Genomic DNA, 21,844 nt, shown 5'->3' with positions numbered 1-21,844 from the left:
AATATATCAGCAAATTATGAGGAGCAGAATGCTTGAGGAGTCTTATTTTCCTTAAGTATCTATTTTTTTAATTGACAGTAGATTCTTCTCTCATGCAATACATCCTGACCACCGTTTTCCCTCCCTACAGCACACTTCTTTTAGCTCTGCCCCCATTTCCCCTCTCTCTTAGATCCATTCCCCTCCATTTCTCTACAGAAAAACATAAGCCTCCAAAAGAAAACAACCAAACGTGACAGAACAAGATACAAGAAGACAAGACAAGAGCCTTTATATTGAGGCCAGAGAAGGCAACCCAATAGGAAGGAAAGGGTCCCCAGAGCAGGCAAAAGGGTTGAAAACACCTGTTCCCACTGTTAGGAAGCCCACAACAAAACAAAACCAAACCCCAAGCTAAGAGACAGAGCATACGCAGAGGACCGGTGCAGATCCATGCAGGCCCCATGTTTGCAGCTTCAGCCTCTGTGAGCCCATGTGAGCCCAGCTTGTTGATTCAGGCGGCTGTGTTCTCCTGGTGTCCTCCACTGCTCTGAATCCTACACTCTCCCCTTCCCCTCTTTCTCGGGGTTCCCTGAGCTCCAAGTGGATGAACTCAAGGGAGACCTCCAATTCAGACACTCTCTCTCTCTCTGCATGATGTCTAGCAGTGGCTCTCTGCACTCACTCTGATCTGCTGCCTGAGGAAGCCTCTCTGATGATGACTGGACCAAGGCACGGATCTATGAGTAAAGTGTCTATTTTTTTTTTTACTGGTAGGGAAAAACACTAACATCAGAGTAGAGGGACCAGATGTGACTAGCAGAAAACAAACTCTGGCTCCAGTTTTTCTTATGGTATTCTAGTAATACAGAGCACTTTTGGGTCCAGGTTGCAAAGATAGGTCCCCACAGACTAGGTAAACAATAATTTATTTAACAAATGCCAGCTGGGTATCCCCTGTCTCTGTTCCTATCTACCTGGAGGTAGACTGGTATCTTCCAAGTTGGAGTCTCAGTCCTTGTCAGTCTCTACTTCTGAACGTAGTTGTAAGACTCAAGTTGTTTTCCTTGTGCTTCTGACGGACCCACAAAATTTAGGGCTCCCCAACACCCTCCTTTTTATTTAATTAATATTCTGTAACAGTTCCTAGGACTCAGGGATGCTCTTGTGTTTCCTGGCTTATCAATGGGGATGATTGTATTAAGATCCATATAGCAAGGTATGGGAGAATGGACTCTGAGCTTCTGGCTTCTGTCTGGGAACTTCGGTCTCTAGAACAGCAGTTCTCAACCAGTGGGTTGTGACTCATTTGGGGATAGTATATATCAGATATTTATATTACCATTCATAATAGTGGTATAATTAAAGTTACGATGTAGCAATGAAAGAATTTTATGGTTGGGGGTCACCACAAGATGTGGGACTATATAAAGGGGTCGAGGCGTTAGGAAGGTTGAGAACTCCTGAGGTAGAGGCTCAGCACCACATGACCAACTACAGGATATTCTGAGGACATGTCACTTCTATTGGAACCTTACCCAGATGGCAACGTTTATCTAACAGTGAGCTAGTAAAGGAGACCAGCTGAGGAGGACAAAGCAGCAGATGAGTGCCTTCGAGGGTTAAATTTCTAAAGTTGGTGAAGGTTGGTACACTGATGGAGTGTAGAGGCTTTAGAAAACAGTCATCATGGGCCCTTGAGTGAGCTCATAGACCAGAAAATGGTCATTAGCGCAATAATTGGGGAAATTACAGTTAGATCGTAGTCCTCTGTTTAGATAAACTCTTAGAGGGGACTCTGGGCTGAGATGACAAAGAGACTATTTTGTAACTTTTCTGTGAATCTAAAATGATTTCAAAATGGAAACATTTTACATTTAAAAAGTATTTAAGTGAGGAGGCTCGGAGATTGGGGAGTTTCGCCAGGTCACCTGTTCCAATGTGATAGATAAAGACTTTCTCTGTTTGTAAATTCAAGACAACAGAATCTGTTAGCCAAAGGTAAATCTTGATAGAGGGCTGCACTAGGAAAATAATGGCCATCAGATGCTGAGCTCATGAGAGGCCAGTGAAGCTTCCCGGCGGTGAACAGTTAGGTAACTGATTAGAGAACACTTACCCAAGACTGAGCTGGGACTACTGACTTGAGGAACATATGCCTATGGCCTGTTCCCAGCTTCCTTTGCTGTGGCATGTCCCGTGGGCTATTTAACAGCCCCATGCGTGCTGCAGTTCTTAAGCAAGAGTGTTCAGCTTGAATGTTTGTTACCTGCTCTTTGCCTGACAGGCTCAGAAAATGGAGGATTTGCCTTCATTTCCCAGATGGTCATTGGGTCATTTGTTCTTAGGAGATCCACTTGGAAAATAAGAAGACAGCTTTTGGAGATGCTCAATAAAGTTAATAACCCAATGCGTTCTGTCCCATCAGCATCATCTCACACTGTTTGGTGGTCTTTTTTTTTTTTTTTTTTTAATCTTCCACGACCAAAGTTTAAAAGACTTCTTTGCCTACAGCCAAGGTGAGCTCTCCACCCCTAGTCCTCTCTTTCCTCAGTACCTCTCCGTTCTTGCTTCTCTGGCATCAAGGACAGGGTGAAAGGAGTAAGGCACGTGTCTGGGGATGAGAAGCCAGCACAAGGAGACACCAGAAATCCAATAACCCAGAGAGGAATGCAGTGCCAGGTGACACTCCTATGGTCTCAGCACTTGGGAAACTGAGGCAGGAGAATCACAAAGAATCAAGCCACCCTGGCCTCATAGAGAAACCCTGTTTCAAACACACACACACACACACACACACACACACACACACACACACACACACATACACACACACACACACACACACGCTTTTAAAAGACAAGACTTAAATATTGATGCAACACTTAAAACATCAGTATTAAGAGGGGGTGATGCATCATGCGTTTTCTGTTTATTTCATTGGAGGAGTTGGTTTACATACAGTAGATAGAAACCAAAAAAATAAACTACATACAGCATGAAGAACCATGAAACAATCAGGAATTATGTAAATGTTGCATTCATAGTGATTTGGCTATTTGTATTTGGCAAACTTGAAGTAAACATTATTCCTATCTTATTGAGTCTGAGATTCTGAATGAAAATCAATATCTATCATATCTCATCTCTATGAACTTAAAATATCTATCTAGATCTAAAAATATCTTAACCCCTAATCAACTAAGCTTAATTGTAAGACTAAACTATTTGGTCTTTAACCACATGAGAGACTTGAGAAGGAATAAAACTTAATTACCTGAGTGAACCCAGAGTGCAGGTTAGCAGCTTCCAAAATGAAAAAAAAATGACGGAGACAGATTACTGCCTGAACAGTTGGCCAAAATTCTCTACAACTTTGGAGCACCATCTTCAGCCTTCTGGCCATATACATCTGACAGACATGTTTGTGAGGCAGGAACTATTGAGGACTTGCTTACCCTGTCTTGGCAGAGTTTGGCCGTCAACTCTGCCTGCATCCAAGCTTGCCCATTTTTAGGCAGAATTTGGTCTGTGGCAGAAATGAGGACATTTTGCCCAGTGTCTGGTTTGCCACATTTGAAGCCATATCCATAAGGAGGTTCTTTGATGCTCATCATCTTCTTTGAAGTAGGCTGGGTGTTGCCAGGAGTTAACCTGTCATGTTGTCAAAGAATCTATTTTTCTTATTTTTAAATTAAAAAAAAAAAACACATATATTAGATATTTGTTTTCTTGACTATAAACTTTTTTAAGGCACACTTCAATTTATTCCAGTAGGTATGTGCCTCACTCACCTTATTTCTCTCACTCTTGCAAAAAATACAAATGAATCATTCCCCTATAATGCCAAAATTGAGCCATAACTCAAACATGAGCGTGATAGCTTGAGTGGGCAGTAAAGAACCTGTCTCTTCTGTCCCTCAAGACAGTGCAGATTATCTGGAAGAGGTCTACACACAGGGAACCCTTGCACAAAGGCCCTGGTTGGCAAGAGCTGTCATTTATGCTAAACCTTCCCTGGCTGGCCACTGGCTTCCTAACAAGTATATTTGGCATACATAATACCTGGATTACATCTCCCCTCAGCCACAGAATAAATATTGGTTGTGCTTGGTGCCACTAGTTACCACGGGAAACATGGGTATGCATGTAAATCCTTAAGTAAAGTGTGTGCCATGTGGAAGTGTGTGTTTGTGGAGGGGGGTACTTTTTAGCCATCCCTCTGTCTGCAAGGCCCTAACTGTCACATATCATCTGGGAACAGTAACTAGGGACTACATCAGGGATCCTCTGGCAAACAATAGTTCTAGAACAGATGTTTTCTCAGGGATGGATTGGGTAACTTTTGCCTTGGAGGTGAGCGCCACGGATTGAGGGAGTTTAGTTCTTATAGTGTCTCTGAGGAGTCTCAGAAGCCTGGCATGCTGACCTCCTCTGTGATTCTCTGTGCTCCTTTCTCCTGCCTGGAATCCAAGCTTTTCTCTCTCACCCTCTTTCCTGCTGTTTTGAACTGGCATTTTACATCCTAGCAAATGATTCTCTTGCGCCCCCCACAAAACTTGCATGGTTCTCCTCCTCCTCCTGTCATTTATCCCGTGTTTTGAATACCCCAAAAGGCACCTTCCTCTTCCATTTTCCTGTCCTGAAGGCCTCCAGATGGTGATGCACACCTTGATTCCAGACCCGCCCCCCCCACACACATATTTTTGTGTGTTTGTGGAATTACTCAACCAAAGCCACTATCCCACTTACTGCCATTGCTTTCTGGGTGACTGGATTCACCCTTTCTAATATCTGCCATTCCCCTCTAGACATCTGAATTGTGACCCCTGACAGCTGGACCTCACCTTTCCTGACAGGGCTAACCCAGACTCCCTTGTCCATTAGGAAACCATGGAATTCTTCTATCACCGTTACTGTGACCATCTCTACTGAATTTCTGACAACACTGTCTGCATGCTGGAATTCAGAAAGTGATCACGTGTGCTTTGATGCTTGTTCATGTTGCAAAGCAGCGTCTTTCTATATAACCACTCACTGAATGTTAACGAGGCAGCTACCGATTGTCAGGCAGCAAGCTGAGCCTTGGGAGTGGAAAGGCAAAGATGATGGGTTGCCCCCCAGAATTTGCATTTCCCAGCATCCTCCAGCTCCAGTCTCCAGTGTCGTCTTCTCAATATGTCTAGGAGGACTTTATCGCCAGGCCCAGAACCATGGCTAGTACAGTGGCTATGATGAATTTTGCTCTGCGTATTTAAGAATAGTGGTCTATTGAAGCCCAAGGTCAATTTGTTCACTGTGTGATCCACCTAGCACATTCCACATGCTGCCATCTTCCCTTGTCTCTTGAAAATGTGCCTTAGGCTTCCATTTAATAAAAGTACTCTTTGGAGGGGCTTCTATATCAGCTCTCTAGACTTTACAAGAAAAAGGCTAATCCTAGCCTATGTTTCTCCTGTGTGTTTATACTTCTTGGCACAGCTCCAAATTTTAAACAGTCATTCCATAATGAATCTCTGTGGTTTGATTGATCTTTCCATCTTCAATTAGTCTACTTCCTAGAAAGCCATGCTGACACTAATTTTATATTTGAGGCTCAGCAGAACCTAATGAGAAAGGTAAATCTGCTTCCATTGCATTAAATATTATATAAAAAGCAGGTGCCAACCTTGAGTGCTGCAGTGTCCCCAGAGTTGTTTATGCATCAGTTTAGAACACTGCATGCATATCCCATCAAGATCACATGCCAGTGGATGCATGAGAGAACTGGCCTGTTCAAGTATGCTTAATTCATTGAGTAACCAGACTCTAAGGCTGGGATTAGAAGGTCCCATCTGTCCCCTTCACCTAAACAGTTTGTGGATCCTGTGTGCACACCCCGATAGGTGACGTGCACATCACATTTAGCTTGCCTTTGTCTCTTTTCCCAACACAGAAACCCAAGAGCACAAAGACTGCATCTGTCTTGTTCATTGTCACATCTCCACACAACGCTAGGCACATATTGAATAGTCAGTAAATATTTGGTTTGTACTGAGTTAATTCTGGCTGGAAGACTAAGGACATTAGGGATGCAATGACATGCGTTTGAATCCAGTGTCACCACAAACCAGTTATGGAATCTTCAAAGAAACTTCATGCTTCTCTGAATTTGTCAACAGTGACTATGATGTTATTGACAGTGGTACTTAATGCGCTTCATCTTTCCTTCACTCTTACTGAGAACAATTCCTCAAAAATGTATTTGATGCTTCCCCAAGGAAGAACCCCTCAGGACCAGTATTAAGTGGTCAGTCCTGAGATTACATACATACAAGTAACATTATACATACCAAATAGATTTTATTTATGTATTTAGGAACATATATATACAAATACATGTACACATATAGATGTAACAACCATTAAAGAAATTTGAGTAAAAGCAAGAATTTGAGTAAGAGCAAGGGATTGCATAGGAGGTATTGGATGGGGGAAAAGGGGTACATTGTATACTTATAGTTTCAAAAATAAAAATACTACTATAAAGTAAATAAATGCATGTACTTAGCCAACGTTGTCTGTATAGTATTAGAGGATGTTTTTTAGTATCAGAAATAGTGATATTGGGAGCTGGAGCTTTCTAGCAGCTTTTGGAACCTGTGGGTTCTGTTTCTAGATTTATGGTTAGTAGGCTAATTGGAGGCAGGTCACTCAAACACATCTGCCAAAGGATATTGGAGGATGTCATTTATCTTCAAATTTTTCCATCTAAATGTTGATAACTTCAGGTGAGTGAGAGTAAACACTCCATGTTCTTGGGTGGCCCCCAAATGTTGAATTTTAAAACCCAATCTTTATTCTTAATTATTCATACATGCCTTATATTATACTTTATGATAGAGTCGTGTGTTAAAATATTAATATAGCATGCATGATCCAAATATAATATCAAAAAACATGTATACAAAAATGTAACAAAGAAGTTTTATCCCAATCCTATAGTTAAGTGTTACTGATGAACAAAATGGAGGCTTAAGTAGTCAAATAGTCTCCAGCTCCAAGGCAGTTTTGTGGTAGAGACAGAATTTAATCTGTCTAAATCTAAACCTTCCCTCCTACATCTCATCAAGAGCAAATAAAAACAAAGAGGACCCTTATCTATCCAGTGTGTTCATAAAAACACTTCTGGCATATTAACTGGAAAAGCAGAATAAAAATGTCTGCATGCTGCATGGAGAGTTTGCATGCATAAAGACCCCAGCCCATCACAGAAGAACAAGACGCTGTGAAGCCAGAGCTTTCATATGTATGACTTCATTTTCATTTCTGGTAATGCTTATACAGTAAATGACAGATTTTTTTTAAAAAAGGGATACCCTGCATAATTCAGAGGTGCAATCTGAATAGATAAAGAGATGGCTGACTTCGCTTGATATTACAGTTTATACCACACATTTTCCTCCCTGGGGATCAGAGATGTAGGAATGTTGGCAAGGCTGATACTGTTTATGTCTCTGAAGACAAGAGTCAGAAAACCAATCTCTGCAGAAGTAAACTATTTTTTTTCTGTGGATATAGAGCCAGCCCTTAGGGAAGAAAGAGGGTGCCTTCATGTCTGGGTGCAAGAATTACATGATCCAGTAAAGGTCAGAGAGGAATACTTATAATCTTTCCAAAGTATACCCCAATTCTAATTATGTGTATATTTAAAATCTGTCATGGAAGACAAGGTGCAATGCTACATCCTCAGAGTTAGGTAAAAGCTGAAATTAAGGTATGGTACATACAAGAAAAAGGTTGCTAGCATCTTTAATCTTAACAGATATCTTTTGCATCAAAATCGTTAGGATATCAAGTAGACTTGGGCAATTCTCTTTCACTTGTCCATTCACCCTTTCACCAGCCCATCACTATCTATCCATTACTGACAGGTGATGGTCATGCATTTACATATGTATTTGGTAATTACTAATAAATATCTAAGAGTGAAACTGAACCACTTTTTGGGAACACTCCACAACAGTTCCAATAAACAGATATGGTTGACTTTTATGTCCTATGCCCCCATGCTGTGTCTAATGTTCAGAGACAGAGAGAAAAGCGACACCTTGCTTTAAGAGGCTGCACCATCTCAGCAACATGTCTGGCGGAAGTGGAAGAAGCTGGAGAACATGTTTGGAGGTGTTAAATTATAACAGACGTTGTCCTGACCATCTCATTTTAGTGGGGGTTGGGGAGGAACATCAGTTTGGTGTCATGGTAGCTTTGAAAGCATCCAAAATCATCTCAGATTTCAGAACACAGAAGGCAGATGTCTAATTCTAAATACTACGTAGCCTTCTCAAGGTACTATTAATGTTCTTCCACGAATGAACACATGGGTTTGGTTCAGAAAGAAATTGATTATAGTCATTAGCTAGGATGACCTGCTGCTGATTGAGCATTCAGAAGGAAGACTTTCTTGCCTTCGAGCTGGTCAGGGAAGGGTTCAAGCCATGCATTGCATGTGAGGGCATTGTCCTGACCTATGCAAATCTTGTGGGTTCTGTCAGAACCTCTGTTTGATTGGGCCTTTGCTTGTATAATCTTCATTTTTATGAGGTTTTTGTTGTGGTTGTTGTTGTTTGCTTGTTTTGCATTTTCTGTTCATTTGCTTATTTTTCGAAGAAGTAGAGAACATAAATTCCAGTGTGTAGGAAGATAAGGATGATCTGGGAGGAACTGAGGTAGTGGAAAAACATCAAAATGTATTACGTGAAAAATTCATTTCTATTAAAATCCCAAAAACTGTCTTTTAAACTAGAGACACTGAAGATGTGGACTTAGAAATGAGGTAGCTAACTTCTTTTTGCATTAAAAAACAAAGGCTCAAGAAAACAGAATTACAACTAGAATTAGAGATTTTAATACCTGAGGAAAACTAAAACTACATCTAGATTTCCCTAACTTGCCATATGTGTATAAATTGATCATATAGCAAAGAAAAAGTAGAGGAGATGGTACATTACCACCCAAATGTTAGAGAAGGAGCTAGGTGAGGATGAGGCCGTTAGTAATAAAATAAGACTTGAAACATAATTTTAAAAATATCCAGGCAAAATTTAGAGGTAGAGGAAAAAGAAAGTACATGGAGCCAATATTAAAATGAAAACCCCCTTCCCTGTGGAGTCAGGAGGAACAGAGACCACGCACCACTGTAAACAAGGAGAAACGCCTTTTGTCTGCAAGGCTTATTTTTCAGCACCACGGACAAGGGCACAGTGGCTAGGGTGTTCTTTATAACCATGGATTTCTGGGGAAGGCTTTAATTACATCCATTCTTGAACAATGGTGATGTGTTTGTGTAAGGGCAGGGGAAACACATTTGTTCTTCAGCTTTATTGGCCTTCTCTGGCCACTTCTCACGCTCTCGAGATTGGCATCCTTCTTCAGTCCTGTCCTAGAGAAAGAAAAGTCGTTCAGGGCCCTGATTCTAAAGCCTCTGTTTTTTGTTTTTGTTTTTTTAATTTTTTTATTTTTAATTTGTTCACTTTACATCTTTTTTTTAATTAATTTATTCTTGTTACATTTCAATGTTTATCCCATCCCTTGTATCCTCCCATTCCTTCCCCCCCCCCCCATTTTCCCATTATTCCCCTCCCCTATGACTAAAGCCTCTGTTGCTGGCAATTTGTCTACAGTCACTGGCATAATCGATCCCTAAGTGGACTACTTAGTGAGAGCGCTGAGTTCCACCTGGGTGTTGAGTGTCCCTGATTCCAGGCTTGCATCCACGTCTGCCTGACTTGGGAGGGATCTGTAGGAAGAGCCTGTTGTAAAATGTGAGCGTATAGGGTTTTAATTTGGGAGTTCCTGCTGTGGAAACTCTATCAGCCACCGCTGACTGAGTGGCTGATACCTATGTTCTGTCCCTGGAAGATGGTGGGATGATTAGGGATATTTTCACTGTAGGACAGAGAGAAGATGGTGTTGATTTTCAGCTCCTCTCTTTTCTCCCTCAGTCTTTTGTGTGAGGTCAAGCTGTGTTCCGAGAGCAGCTAAAAAAAAAAAAAGTGTCTGTTCCTAGAGGCTTCCAGATTCTTCCCTCTGATTCCATCATTCAAAGAATCAGTCCTCATTCTCTCAACCATTTCTACTTCCCTCCTAGTAGATCTCCTAATTAATTTAATACGACCTGTATCTACTTGATAAAAATCCTAGCAATTACTTATCATGTGTTAGCTACCCATGCTAGGGGTTGAAGCTAAAAATAAGGACATATAGCCAATTCCTGTTTTCAGAAGAATTATCAGATGACTACTTGTTCAGGAGTGTGAAGGTGCAGGCAGGGAGGGGCATAGTATAACCTACTTCTCAGAAGGGCTTGTTTTCTTAACACTCTCACTAAGGAAAGGCTGCATTATAATAGAAGGGTTACATTCAGGTTAAAAATGCAATGCTTTCTATGAAGCTTCAGGTGTCAGAGTTACATTTATGGTTGGAATATGGGAGAGCATTGCTGATGTCCACAGGCACCCACACAGGCATCACAGTATATCTAAAACTGTGCAAGAAGCAGAGATGAAAGCTCATGATTAAATAGACTGAAGAAAACCAGAGTGGAGATGAGACTCAGCAGTCAGTGAAGGTGGAGAGAGAAGAGATATCAGCTTTGAAGGAAGACAGGGACTCACTGGGAAGTGGGGTGTGGGGGCATGCAAGCCCATCTTTGATAGCTTCCTGAATGATTGGTTCCAAAGGTCTCCAACATCATGAAGTTCTTTTACTATCCTGTTTCCATTGATGCATGTTTTTTCAAATACATCATCTACCAAACAAGCAGCCATTACAGATGAAGTAATTTGTTTACTCATTGATAAATATCACTAAGATATAAGCATCATTCTGAATTTTCCAACCAACAATGTTTTAAACTGCTTTCCTTGTTCATTGTGTTCCCTTTCCAATGAGTCTTGACATTTTCAGTAGCCCTCGCAAGAATATTGATGAGGGATGAGTATGCAATTTCTGCTAAGTTTCTGGAACCATTACAAATAACCTACAAAGTCTCATTTTTATGGTAGAAAGCTCAGAGGAGCCCATGGCTGCAGGGCCATTTGCTCTTTTGAGTCAGTTTGCATTTAAACCTTCAGAGTTTACATCTCAGAATAGTTTAAAAGAAGCTCAGGGTACTTGGAAATAAGTGGTGGATCAGCACCAAAATATGAAACAAATAATTGAAACTAACAATTAAAATTAATAATTGTTTAAGTGACTACTTAAAGATGAATATTGCATTAGCCAATACTCAATTATGACTCAGTTCCTGTGTGATTGTATTGATTGTCTTTTTACTGAAGAGAATTTTCTTTAGCTTTGATACCTGTGAGATGGGCTTTCAAAAGTAAATCAGTCTAAGCCTGTAACTTTGCCCAAGGAACTATGAAAAACAAAACACACAGCCTCAGATTTGGTGAACTCAGGCTGACAAACCTGTTTTTAGAGTGGAACAGTTTGGAGTTGCAGGTCATGTCATACTTATCTTTGTTGTGGATAAGCCATCAGTTTTGCAACAAAGGGATAATGCTTCTTCTTCTTCTTCTTCTTCTTCTTCTTCTTCTTCTTCTTCTTCTTCTTCTTCTTCTTCTTGTTCTTCTTCTTCTTTCTTCTTTTCTTCTTCTTTCTTTCTTCCTTCTCTCTTCTTCTTCTTCTTCTCTTCTTCTTTCTCTTCTTCTTCTCTTCTTTCTTCTCTTCTTCTTTCTTCCTTCTCTTCTCTCTCTCTCTTCTTCTTCTTCATCTTCCTCTTCTTCCTCCTCCTCCTCTTCTTCTTCCTCCTGTTCTTCTTCTTCTTGTTCTTCTTTCTTTCTTTCTTTTTCTTTCTCCCTCCACTCCGCCTTCTCCATTTATATACAGTCTTCACTATGTAGCTCTATCTGTCCTGGAAATCACTATGTAGACCAGGATGGCTTTGAACTCACAAAGATCTGCTTGCTTCTGTTTCTGCGTGCTGGGATGAAAGGTGTTGTGCCACACCCAAGTGGAATAAGATTCTTGATTTGGGAACACTTTCTTTGCTTGTTCATTTGGATAGTATAAACTGTGAAGTGTCACTATAATTAATTAGCACAGGAAACGCAGGAGACTTGCAACCAGAAAGACAGATTCTTCTCCATCTCTGTCACTCATCATTCCTGGACCAGACATATGCACCTCTCTGTTTCCCCACTTCTACCACTGGAGCCAGTGCAACAGATATGCAGGTTTGTTCTCAGGATTCAGAGAGATTGTGCATATGGAGTACCGACATCATCTGGCGTGTATCAAGTGCTCAGTATAAACTGAGTGATAATAACTAGAGTGGGTCCTGTTTTATACCTTAAAATTGGATAGTAACTTAGCTCCAGCATATCTGTCAAAGTGCATTGAGATAAACACAGAGCACACAGCCCATCTCCTGGAAGGCAGTCAGAATTTAACAAATGTTAGTTGTAGTTTTTTATTCATATCCTTTTATTCATTCCCCATAAGGGACTCTTATTTTGAAGACCAGAACACAAAATAGAGCATGTCAGATGTGCATACTTATATACGTGGCTTCATCCAGTATTCATTTATCAGCATTAAGATGTTGGAGTCACACATTTAGAAAGGGTTCATTTTTTCCCCCTTCTTTAGGCTGCAGCTTAGAGATTCCAGTGTGTTTTAATAAAAGCCCTAAAAAAAAAAAAAAAAAAAACAATATAGAAGATCTGCATAAAAGCAGTGCTTTGCTGTAAGCTCAGTGAAATTTGTATTGTTGTGATTTTTTTCCCTGATTGATTCAAGTAGTTTTTTTTTTTAGTCTGTCAGGAAATGGAAGTTAAAAGCAATTTGTAAATGGAATAAAACATTTCATGGCTGTGCCATTTAGAAAAAAAGTTAATTCGTGTTACTTTGTACTTTTGTCTGATGAGTGATGTTAACAGTAGCCACCAGTGTGTGAGACCAGGGTTGCATCTGTAGCTCCAGCATGGGAGGGATGTCTCAAAGCAGGTACAGGCAGGGAACATTCTCACAGCGTTTCAACACCCAGAGAGGGAGGCTGAGGGCTGCCACGGTGAATTGCAGTCCCTGAGATGGATCCACTGTCTCTTGTGAGTTCATTTTCCTAGCAGTACAGGCTGCCCTTTGTTACTCCATCACCGAAAAAGAGTTATCTTTCTTCTAGTGTCAATTATTATGAAAAATTTCAATGAACCATAGCACATAAAAATTTTCCCTTTAACATCATATATTTCCCTCTTTCTCTTTCTCAGACAGTGTAGCAATTTCATGTATTGTCTCAGAATCTTTGGTACAAAGTTTTATGTGTGTGTGTGTGTGTGTGTGTGTGTGTACCAAAAGTCTTTTATAGAATGCACCAAAAGTCTTGTGCCAAGTCAAGATATATCTACCTTTTATTCCATTGTGTAGGTTAGACACCATGCATCAAACAGGATTTCTGACTTGAGAACTCTAATGTGACTTGCTACCTAAGGACATAATAGTCAAGGAGGTATTACATAAACAGCTATGTACACAAATGTGTATCTTAGGATGTGCTTCAGATAGATTTGAAACCACCTCCCAATGCCTTATCCCTTCACAGATGCAATCCTAGGGAGGAAGATAGTGGGCAGCGTCAAGCCTGGACTGGAATCAGGCAGGCCTGGATGGGAGGGGACAAACCTGGATTGGAATCAGGCAGGCCTGGATGGGAGGGGACAAACCTGAACTGGAATCAGACAGGCCTGGACAGGAGGGGACAAACCTGGATTGGAACCGGGTAGACTGAGACTGGAACTTGGAGTGACATTTCTTTAATATGTGGCCAAATCCAGAGCCTCATTTTTTTTCATCTGAACATCTGGAATTTAGACACGTTTCTCTCATTTCATAGGTACTTGCCGGGTTCCTCAACTCATAGGCCTGGGTACCCACATCCCCCAGATAGTGTTGAGTGCAGGAAGCCCTGCGTTTAGTGGTAGCAGATTGAATTAATGTCTGAAAAGTACTCAGAAGAATATGCAATGAAGTAAAACCTCAGAAAGCATTAGCTGTCAGGGCTAGAATTAGTCAGGATTTCTCAGAACGGTTCTGGCAGGGTGATGTCAATGTATCTGACACAGGTGAAGAAACTGAGGCTCAGGCAGCCAGGGTGGGTTAGGTCAGAGATGGACAAAGAGTCAGCATGAGTGGTGGCAACTGTGTAGTCTCCGCAGTGAGCAGCTGTTGTCGCACAGCACTGCTAGTAGCAATGAGGATGGTTGCAATGGAGTCTTGGAGGGCTGAGTGGACCAGCTGGAACAGAGCTTGGCCCGAGAGGATCATTCTCAGATGAGTCATTGAACTAGCTACTGATCCTGGTGATTTACATCTGGGGCCAGGGTAGAGCCTTCTAGTAAGTAAAGTGAGACATTTAACAAGTTGCCAGACCTGTATGTATTGGCTTTGACATATAGTGAGAGCTCAAACCATATTAGCTGACAACGAGGTCAGAATTGGAATCCATATCTCCCCCCCAACCCCTTGGCCATATCCTTGGTTCTAGAGCTCTCTTTCCAGAAAAGGCTAATTCAGTCATGACTCTCAGGAAGATACTGCCCAAATTTTACCCAGAAAGTGGGCAGTCTCCCATGCTGTGTTCAAGGCAGAAATGACAGGGTGTGACAAGACGGCCTAGTTCATTCCTGAGCGCCCCTGCACTGAGGGCCCTCTACCACCGACGGCTTCTACAGCTTGCTTTCTGAAGTCAGGTGCTGGTCCAGTAAACTTTTCCAGGGTAGTATCTAATTCAAATAGGAGTAAAAAAAAAAAAAAAAAAAAAAAAAAAAGACAGACTACCAAATTAAACCTCAAATTCATGAAAAATCATGTCTCTTGCAGCCAAAGGGAGTGGGGATGTGAGTCTATGCTAGATGATAGCTATTACTATCTCTTCAAAATTAGGCATTGTGATTCTTCTAGATATGAGTAAAAGGCCTCCTATATAAGAACATAGCCAAGGAAGGTGCTAGGCAGCCATATATTATAACTGTATTTCTGGACAGATGATGTATTTATATTCTCTCTCCCAGGCTCCTCTAAGCATTTATATTTAAATGTATATATAACCTTTTGCTTGTAATCTTGTCTTTGACCCCACCAGCCTTTGGAGGTTGGGTACAGAAGGGAGAGGCAGATTCTGAAGCACTTTGGCCTGAATAGGTGAGCTTTGCCTTCAGTGAGAGACTGTCTCAAATAATAAAATAGAAAGTGACTGAGGAAACTTCTGGCCTCTATGGAAACAAGCACATATGTGCACACATATATGCACAACCCACTCTAATGCATACATATATACACCACCACGACATACACATATACACATGTATACTTATACATATGTACACAGGGCACATATATAAACCCGTATGTGCATATACACACAAAGAAATGAGGATTTGCCACTTCCAACTTAGATGAAATGGCATTTATGTGTTCAAAGCATTCAGATATTAAATATTGGCTCTAATGGTCAGAAAGAGAATTGGAAGGACACGTGGACCTGATAAGGAAGAGAGTGAAGCAATCATCTTTCAATCCAGACACTGAACACATAATGATGCTGTCAGGTTCAGGGGAAAGTCTGGGTGAATGGCTCTCGGTGGTGCCTATCGCATAGCAGAGTGCACGCTGGCCTCCTGGCTCTCTCAGCGCCACAAGTACCTGTTTCAGAGTCTATGCTGGCATCCTGGCTCTTCTCAGGTCATCTCATCCTGCTCTCTACCATAAAGTTCTCCAACTCGCTAGCTCCCCTCTCCCCAGCTTCCCGTTCCTCTTTTGTCCTCCTCTCTTGCCCGCTCCCCTCTTTCTTGGTCTCCTTTGCCCTCATTCTGTTTGTCTTTCTCTCACACGCTCCCCCATCTCCTGTCACGGCCTGCTCCAATCTGCAGGCCATGTTCAATCTACTACCTTCTGTCTGTGCTCTGGACTCTTCCTGATGCCTCTGGCTGTTCTCTCCCTCATATCTACAATAAAAACCTTCCCCCTCAGCCATGTATCAGAGCGGTCATGTCCTGTGTTTATATAGCCACCAAGTGGGGAGAAAACTGTTTTCAAATGGAATGGTGTAAGCTTGTCCAAGGTGGCACGTTCATAAATATCAGAGTCACAACTGTACAACTAGAAGAGTAAAGATCCTGTGGTAAAGGAGAGACCCAGGATTTCTTTTTTTGTTGTTTGGTTTTGTTGTGTCATGTTTTAAATGAGCTTTTTGGAAATTGTAAAATCTGCATGCATTTATAATTTTCATAAAAATTAATAACAATCTACATAGCTATCCTTGCTGTAAGTGTTCAGCATTCCTTGTGCCAAGGTAGAATTCTCGATGTTCAAAAATATCAGGTTATCTCATTACAAGCTGACATGTCTCAAGGTTTTATTTCAGTTATGAAATGGGAAACAAGGAGAATAACAAATGGGCTGCCTAAAAGTATATAAGCCTCGATGCTTGGAGAGGTGTCTCAATGGTTAAGACCCCTCCATGCTTGTTCAGAGGGTCTTCCCAGCATCCATGAGTAGGTGGCTCATGGCCGTTTATTACTATAGCTCCAGGCGATCTGATACCTTCTTTTGCCTTCCAGGACACCTGCACACACATTCACAGAGACGCACATAAATAAGAGCAAATAAAATCTTCAGAAAAGGTATATCAGCCCTAATCTTTTGTAGGAGAGGAGACAGAAAATTGCTATCAGGTCCCAGACAGGTGATGTTAGCGCAGCAATAAAGCCATATCCTTTCTCCAAAGCAAGGAACCGACACCAAATGCTATCTTTCACTGGGTGACCTCTCAGCCCCGTCGAATTCTCTAGCTCGGCAGAGATATAAGCTCTTGGTGTCTCATCAGTGGTGGATGGTCTGTCCAAGCTGCATTTCCCAAGAGAGGCCCCTCAGGTGATTTTATCAGAAATGTTCTATTAGAATGTCATGTAATCCTCATTTTGCCTTCCTTTTCGAGTTCTGGGTTTATTTTTTTCCCCTCGCACATTTGCCAAAAATATAACTAATGTTAAAACCAAATGAAAACAAAGCAGTTTTATTGCATACCAACTAGATGCCATTCACCTCCTGCCTGCTCTGACCTGAGGGGCCGCCCCCTCTTTAAAGGGGGTATTCACATTGAGTGAAAGAGTAGCATTAAAACACTCACACCAGAGGGAGAGTTGAGTTCCCAGTTAGTATAATCAGATGGATGGAAAGAAAGAGTACAGGGCACACCCATGCTGCTGTTAGGATCTGATTGCAATTCAGTGCCAAGTCTGGGTTCTCTGACTAACACTCACCCGCAGAGATGTCGTGATCTCTTGCTGTTGCAGAGAAACTGTTCCATATTCCAAAACACCAAGGGCTTAGGGTGACTCAAAACAATGGACAGGCCCCACCTCAACCTATCCCTGCCCCGCCCCCTCCCCAGCCCTCTTCCTCTTCTCACCGGGCTCACCCAGGAGAGATCAATCAGAGTCCCTTCCAGGTATCACAGTCTACAATTACTAAAAGAAAAAAAAAAATAATCACTGCAATTTGCAGTGTGTTTAGGTTGGGTGGATTAATTTCTTTGCCAGGACCGTAATGGGAAGACTGATTTTTGTCATTTCAATTACAAGCCACCATTTAGTTTGGGCCCGGAAGACACTTCTCTTGGGTTGATCTCCACTTGCCTGGCACTGGAACAATTAAGAGCAGCTGATTTGTGGCTGCACTTTTGCTGCTTAGCACAGGTTTATCATCTTCAAAGTTTTCCATTTGCATATAAGCTATACATTCTTTGGGTGACATTTCCATATCAGCCAGGGTTTATATTATGCGTCACCTCAGACTGCACTCTCTGCTACGTGCAGGGAATCTGCAAGCTTGGCCAGGATGCTGATGCAGACCAAGGGAACGTTTGAGTCCCGGGTGCCACTCAGCACTTGTGGGTGGATGCTTCAGAACTCTGGAGATGGCCGGCTTTACCTCACTCTCTAACTGATGCCTCAAAACAGGAGCTCGAGTTTTGGTGTTGGCCACATTCATACATACAGAAGCTACAACAGAGAGAGGAAAAGCGATTTGCCCAAGGTCACCCAGCTCAGATTAGAGGGGGGTGGGGCAGATACAAAGTCACATCCACCTACTCTCAAAACACTCCCCAAGACTGTCTTCATAGTGTGGACTTTCACAGCAAATGAATGAAATGTGACAGGTTTGCACTTTAAATATCGAACTTCCCAAAGAGTCTAATTGATGCTCTTTGGAATAAAAAGCAATGGATAATTAAAAGAAACCAGGGTCAGGAGGTTAGAGGGAAGGGGGTACTTTTAATATCTATTTTGGTAAGGCAAGAGATGTAGTCCTGGAGAAAAGTACACTGAGTGGAGGCCATTATATAAATTTGATGCAATTGTAGAGGAATGAAGAAAAGATAAAGGAGCAATGAATGCGTAGCATTTGAAGATATTCCAAGAGAGAAAAGATCAGAAGTCACAAAAGGAGCTAAAAGTTGGCCCAATTGAAGGCAGAGTATATTCATCTTGGCAGATGGGCAAGGCTAATGAAGCCTCAGCAGCAACTTGAGATCTGTGACCCTGTCCTTGCTGCTCCAGTGAGTGTGAAAAGGAGCAGACTCAGGAGCCAGACTCCACGGTTCAACTCTTGCCTGTGCCTTCCTTGCTGGGTAACCCCCAGACAGGCTACTTCACTTTTCTGAGCATCCAGCTGTTCATCTGAATAGTGACAATCATAATGATGCTGGTCTCGATGAGAAAAACGGAGGATGTGCTTAACTAAGTACCAGGTGTTTAGTAAGTACTGTAGCCATTTATTGCTGTAACCATGGATGACATATTTATGTGATCTAAGCTATAGGAAGCGATAAGTTAGCAAAAGGAAGAAGTCAAGAGAGGGCTTTCCTGTCCCTCCTACCCTTGAGCCTTGGGATGACATAGGGATGGAGAGTGGAGAACTCAAGTCCAGAGTAAGACTGAGGTCTGTTTGGGCTCAATGGAACCAGGGAAGTTATGGGGTGCGTGATCTTTGTCTGGTCACTACTGTTCATGTCTTTTGAAGAGTTAGCGGATCCAGTGTCACGATGATAACAGTGATGTCTCTTGCTGCATTGTAGGCCTTCACCTATGACCACATCCAAGAGATCATGGTCCAGCTGCTGCGCACAGTGAACCGGACAGTCATCACAATGGGCCGTGATCACGTTCTGATTGTGAGTAAACCGTTCTTCCCATCAAACACCCTTAAGCTCTTCAAAACCTCAGAGTGGAGGCCAGCACTGGTCATCGCTTTGTTTTTGGAATGGAGGATTGACGTTCTTCCCCCCATCTGAGTTGGGAGCACGTGAGAGCTAACTCAAGTTGTCAAAATAATGTCTGCCTAGGTCGTGCCAAAGCAGGGTATACCAGCAGGAGTGGGGTGCCCCTAGTAAACAGAGAGAAGGGAAAAGGTTTTTAATGAGTGAATAAGATAGAACATTCTAGATACTTGTCTACCTTTTCCTCTGGCTTTGTTCAAGTGGTGTTTAGGCTCAGGGTACTATGGGCTTGGTTTTCTAAGAGCTGTTATTGTGTGCACCTTGCCTGTGTTAGGGCTCAGGCAGCCCATATATCCAGAAATGAGGACTACAGGATTTCTGGTGGTTAGACAAAAGCCAGTGTTCCTCAGAAACATGTGAAACTACTTCTTATCTGCCAGAAAGAGTCATTGCCCTCACCTCTGGCAGAAGGGACATATGGCTCCATTGACAACCACCTGTGGTTGCAAATCAGAGCTCATGCTGGTCTACAAGCTCCCTATGTCCATACCCACGCTGGTCTACAAGCTCCCTATGTCCATACCCACACGTACTTGTTTTATATTTCAATTCCACTACCCTAGCATCCTGTCCCTTCTTACTTCCCCAGGCTTCCCTCCTCCCAGATACCCTTTATAATGACAAGGACCACACACACACACACACACACACACACACACACACACACACACACACAGACACAGAGCTATCCTCCCTCCTCTTGCCAACAGCCCTGGCCTTGTCTGGTCTGTTTCTCTTTCTCTTTGCTTTGGACTTTTCTAGATGCCTCTGAATATATCCTCTCTTTTATCTACAATAAACACCTTCCCCTTAAGCAAACCACAGAGTGGTCATGTCAGCATTTTCTTTACTGCACTCCCTCTCACATACAGAGGTCAGTGCCAATATGGGGGTAATTTTTCTGCATAAACACTCTATTCTGAGGCAGGGAAGACTGATCCTCCATGGTGTGACTGCCTTCCCTCCCAGACCAAGCAAACAAAAAAAACACCACTAACACCGAGGTCTTTCCCATCTTCCTTAAAGAGTTCCTAAGAGGTATCAGTTTCTAGCAGACTTGGGATCACCCAGCCATGCTGCTCTTCTGCTCCAACCCACTGGCGGTTTCTCATCCCAGACAGGAGAAAATTCAAACCACTGCTACCTCGGGGGGCCCTCTGCCCCTTGTTCCTCCCACACATAAACAGACGTGCCTTCAGGCTGGTCCTCTCCCTGGAATCAGATTGGCCCAGGAATCACCTAATCAGAGAGGCTTCCTGGTCCCGATGCCCGTCTGCAGCACTTGGGTTGCCCCCTCCCCCACCCCCGCCGACCCTCTTCGAATTCTGTAATATGTTCCTTATCATTTTTCAGCAGGTCTTTCTCTCTGCTTTATTTTGTTACTGTCTTGTTCTCATTGTGAGAATGGGAGTTCAGGGAAGCAATTTTGAAAAATCCCTGCTGTGTTTTTGAATCCCACTGCAGCACCCGGCATAGTAGATGTTCAATAAATACTGAATAAAGATGTGAGGGAATGAATGAATGAATGAATGAATGAATGAATGAATGAAGTGTACAAACAGAGACACTAGGGTGTAAAGAGCAGTGCCACTGAGCTCAGATTGACTGGTGCCATGCTAGATCGGATCATAATAGTTACCAGGGTTCCCCCTTCCCTGAGAGAAGATAAAAACTGTCCTGTATGGTTTGTGATGGATGACTTACTCTTGGGCATGGAGCCTGCCTTGGAGTGTGGTTGATATGCCCAGTGACTTCCCACGGGAGAAAAAAGAGTTTCTCTTTCCTAGCAGGTATCAATCATCAATTTCAAATTGTTTCTCAGGTTGGGGAAGGACTTTGTGTCTCCTTCTCCCCTTCAGTACTGGGGTGTCTCTGGCTTGAACCCGTGCCACCACCATCTCCAAGAGGTCATATGTGCACCAATCTCATCCAGAGGATATTACTCCCTTGCAGTCATTACCACCTCAGGCTCCTACAATCTTTCTACCTCCTCTTCTAGATAGATCCCTGAACCTTGAGGGGAGGAGGGGAGACATCCCATTTAGGACTGAGTGCTCTAAAGTCCCTCACTCTCTGCCAACACAAAACCAACTCCATGGGTTTTTTTGGGGAGAGTTGGTGGGGGGTGGCTTTTGTTTCATTTTAGGGTTTTTTAAAGCATCTTTTTTTTTTCTTAATGCTTTGTTTGTTTGTTTAATAATTTTCTTTCTTTCTTTTTGAGAGAGTGAGAATGAGAGAGAGAGAGAGAGAGAGAGAGAGAGAGAGAGAGAGAGGAGAGAGAGAACATGAAATTGGAAGAACCTGGGAAGGATTGGAGAGGGAAAGCATTATCAAAATATATTAAATGAAAAGTTTTAAGTTTTGTGCAAGGTGACAAATATGGGTCCAGTTGCATTTTTTTACACCTAGACCTCCAGTTAGACCAGCACCATTTGTTGAAGATGCTATCCTTTTTCCATTGAATGGATTTGGCTTCTTTGTCAAAAATCAAGTGTCCATATGTATGTATGAGCATATACAGGGGGAGGAGGTCCCCCTCAG

General features: G+C 42.3%; 1 protein-coding gene across 1 annotated transcript in view; it reads left to right on the top strand.

The window, feature by feature from the left end:
* The window catches only part of Dock2 (dedicator of cytokinesis 2), a 403,715-nt gene that overhangs the window by 169,531 nt on the left and 212,340 nt on the right, over window positions 1–21,844 (top strand). The window contains exon 27 of the mRNA XM_051167750.1: window positions 19,103–19,198. Within this exon, the coding sequence (XP_051023707.1) occupies window positions 19,103–19,198 (96 nt within the window). The remainder of the gene's footprint in view (window positions 1–19,102; window positions 19,199–21,844) is intronic.

The sequence above is a fragment of the Acomys russatus genome, chromosome 25, assembly GCF_903995435.1.
Source record: "Acomys russatus chromosome 25, mAcoRus1.1, whole genome shotgun sequence".
NCBI lineage: Eukaryota > Metazoa > Chordata > Mammalia > Rodentia > Muridae > Acomys > Acomys russatus.
The sequence above is the reverse complement of the archived record's forward strand: the minus strand, read 5'-3'. Positions and strand labels throughout refer to the sequence as shown.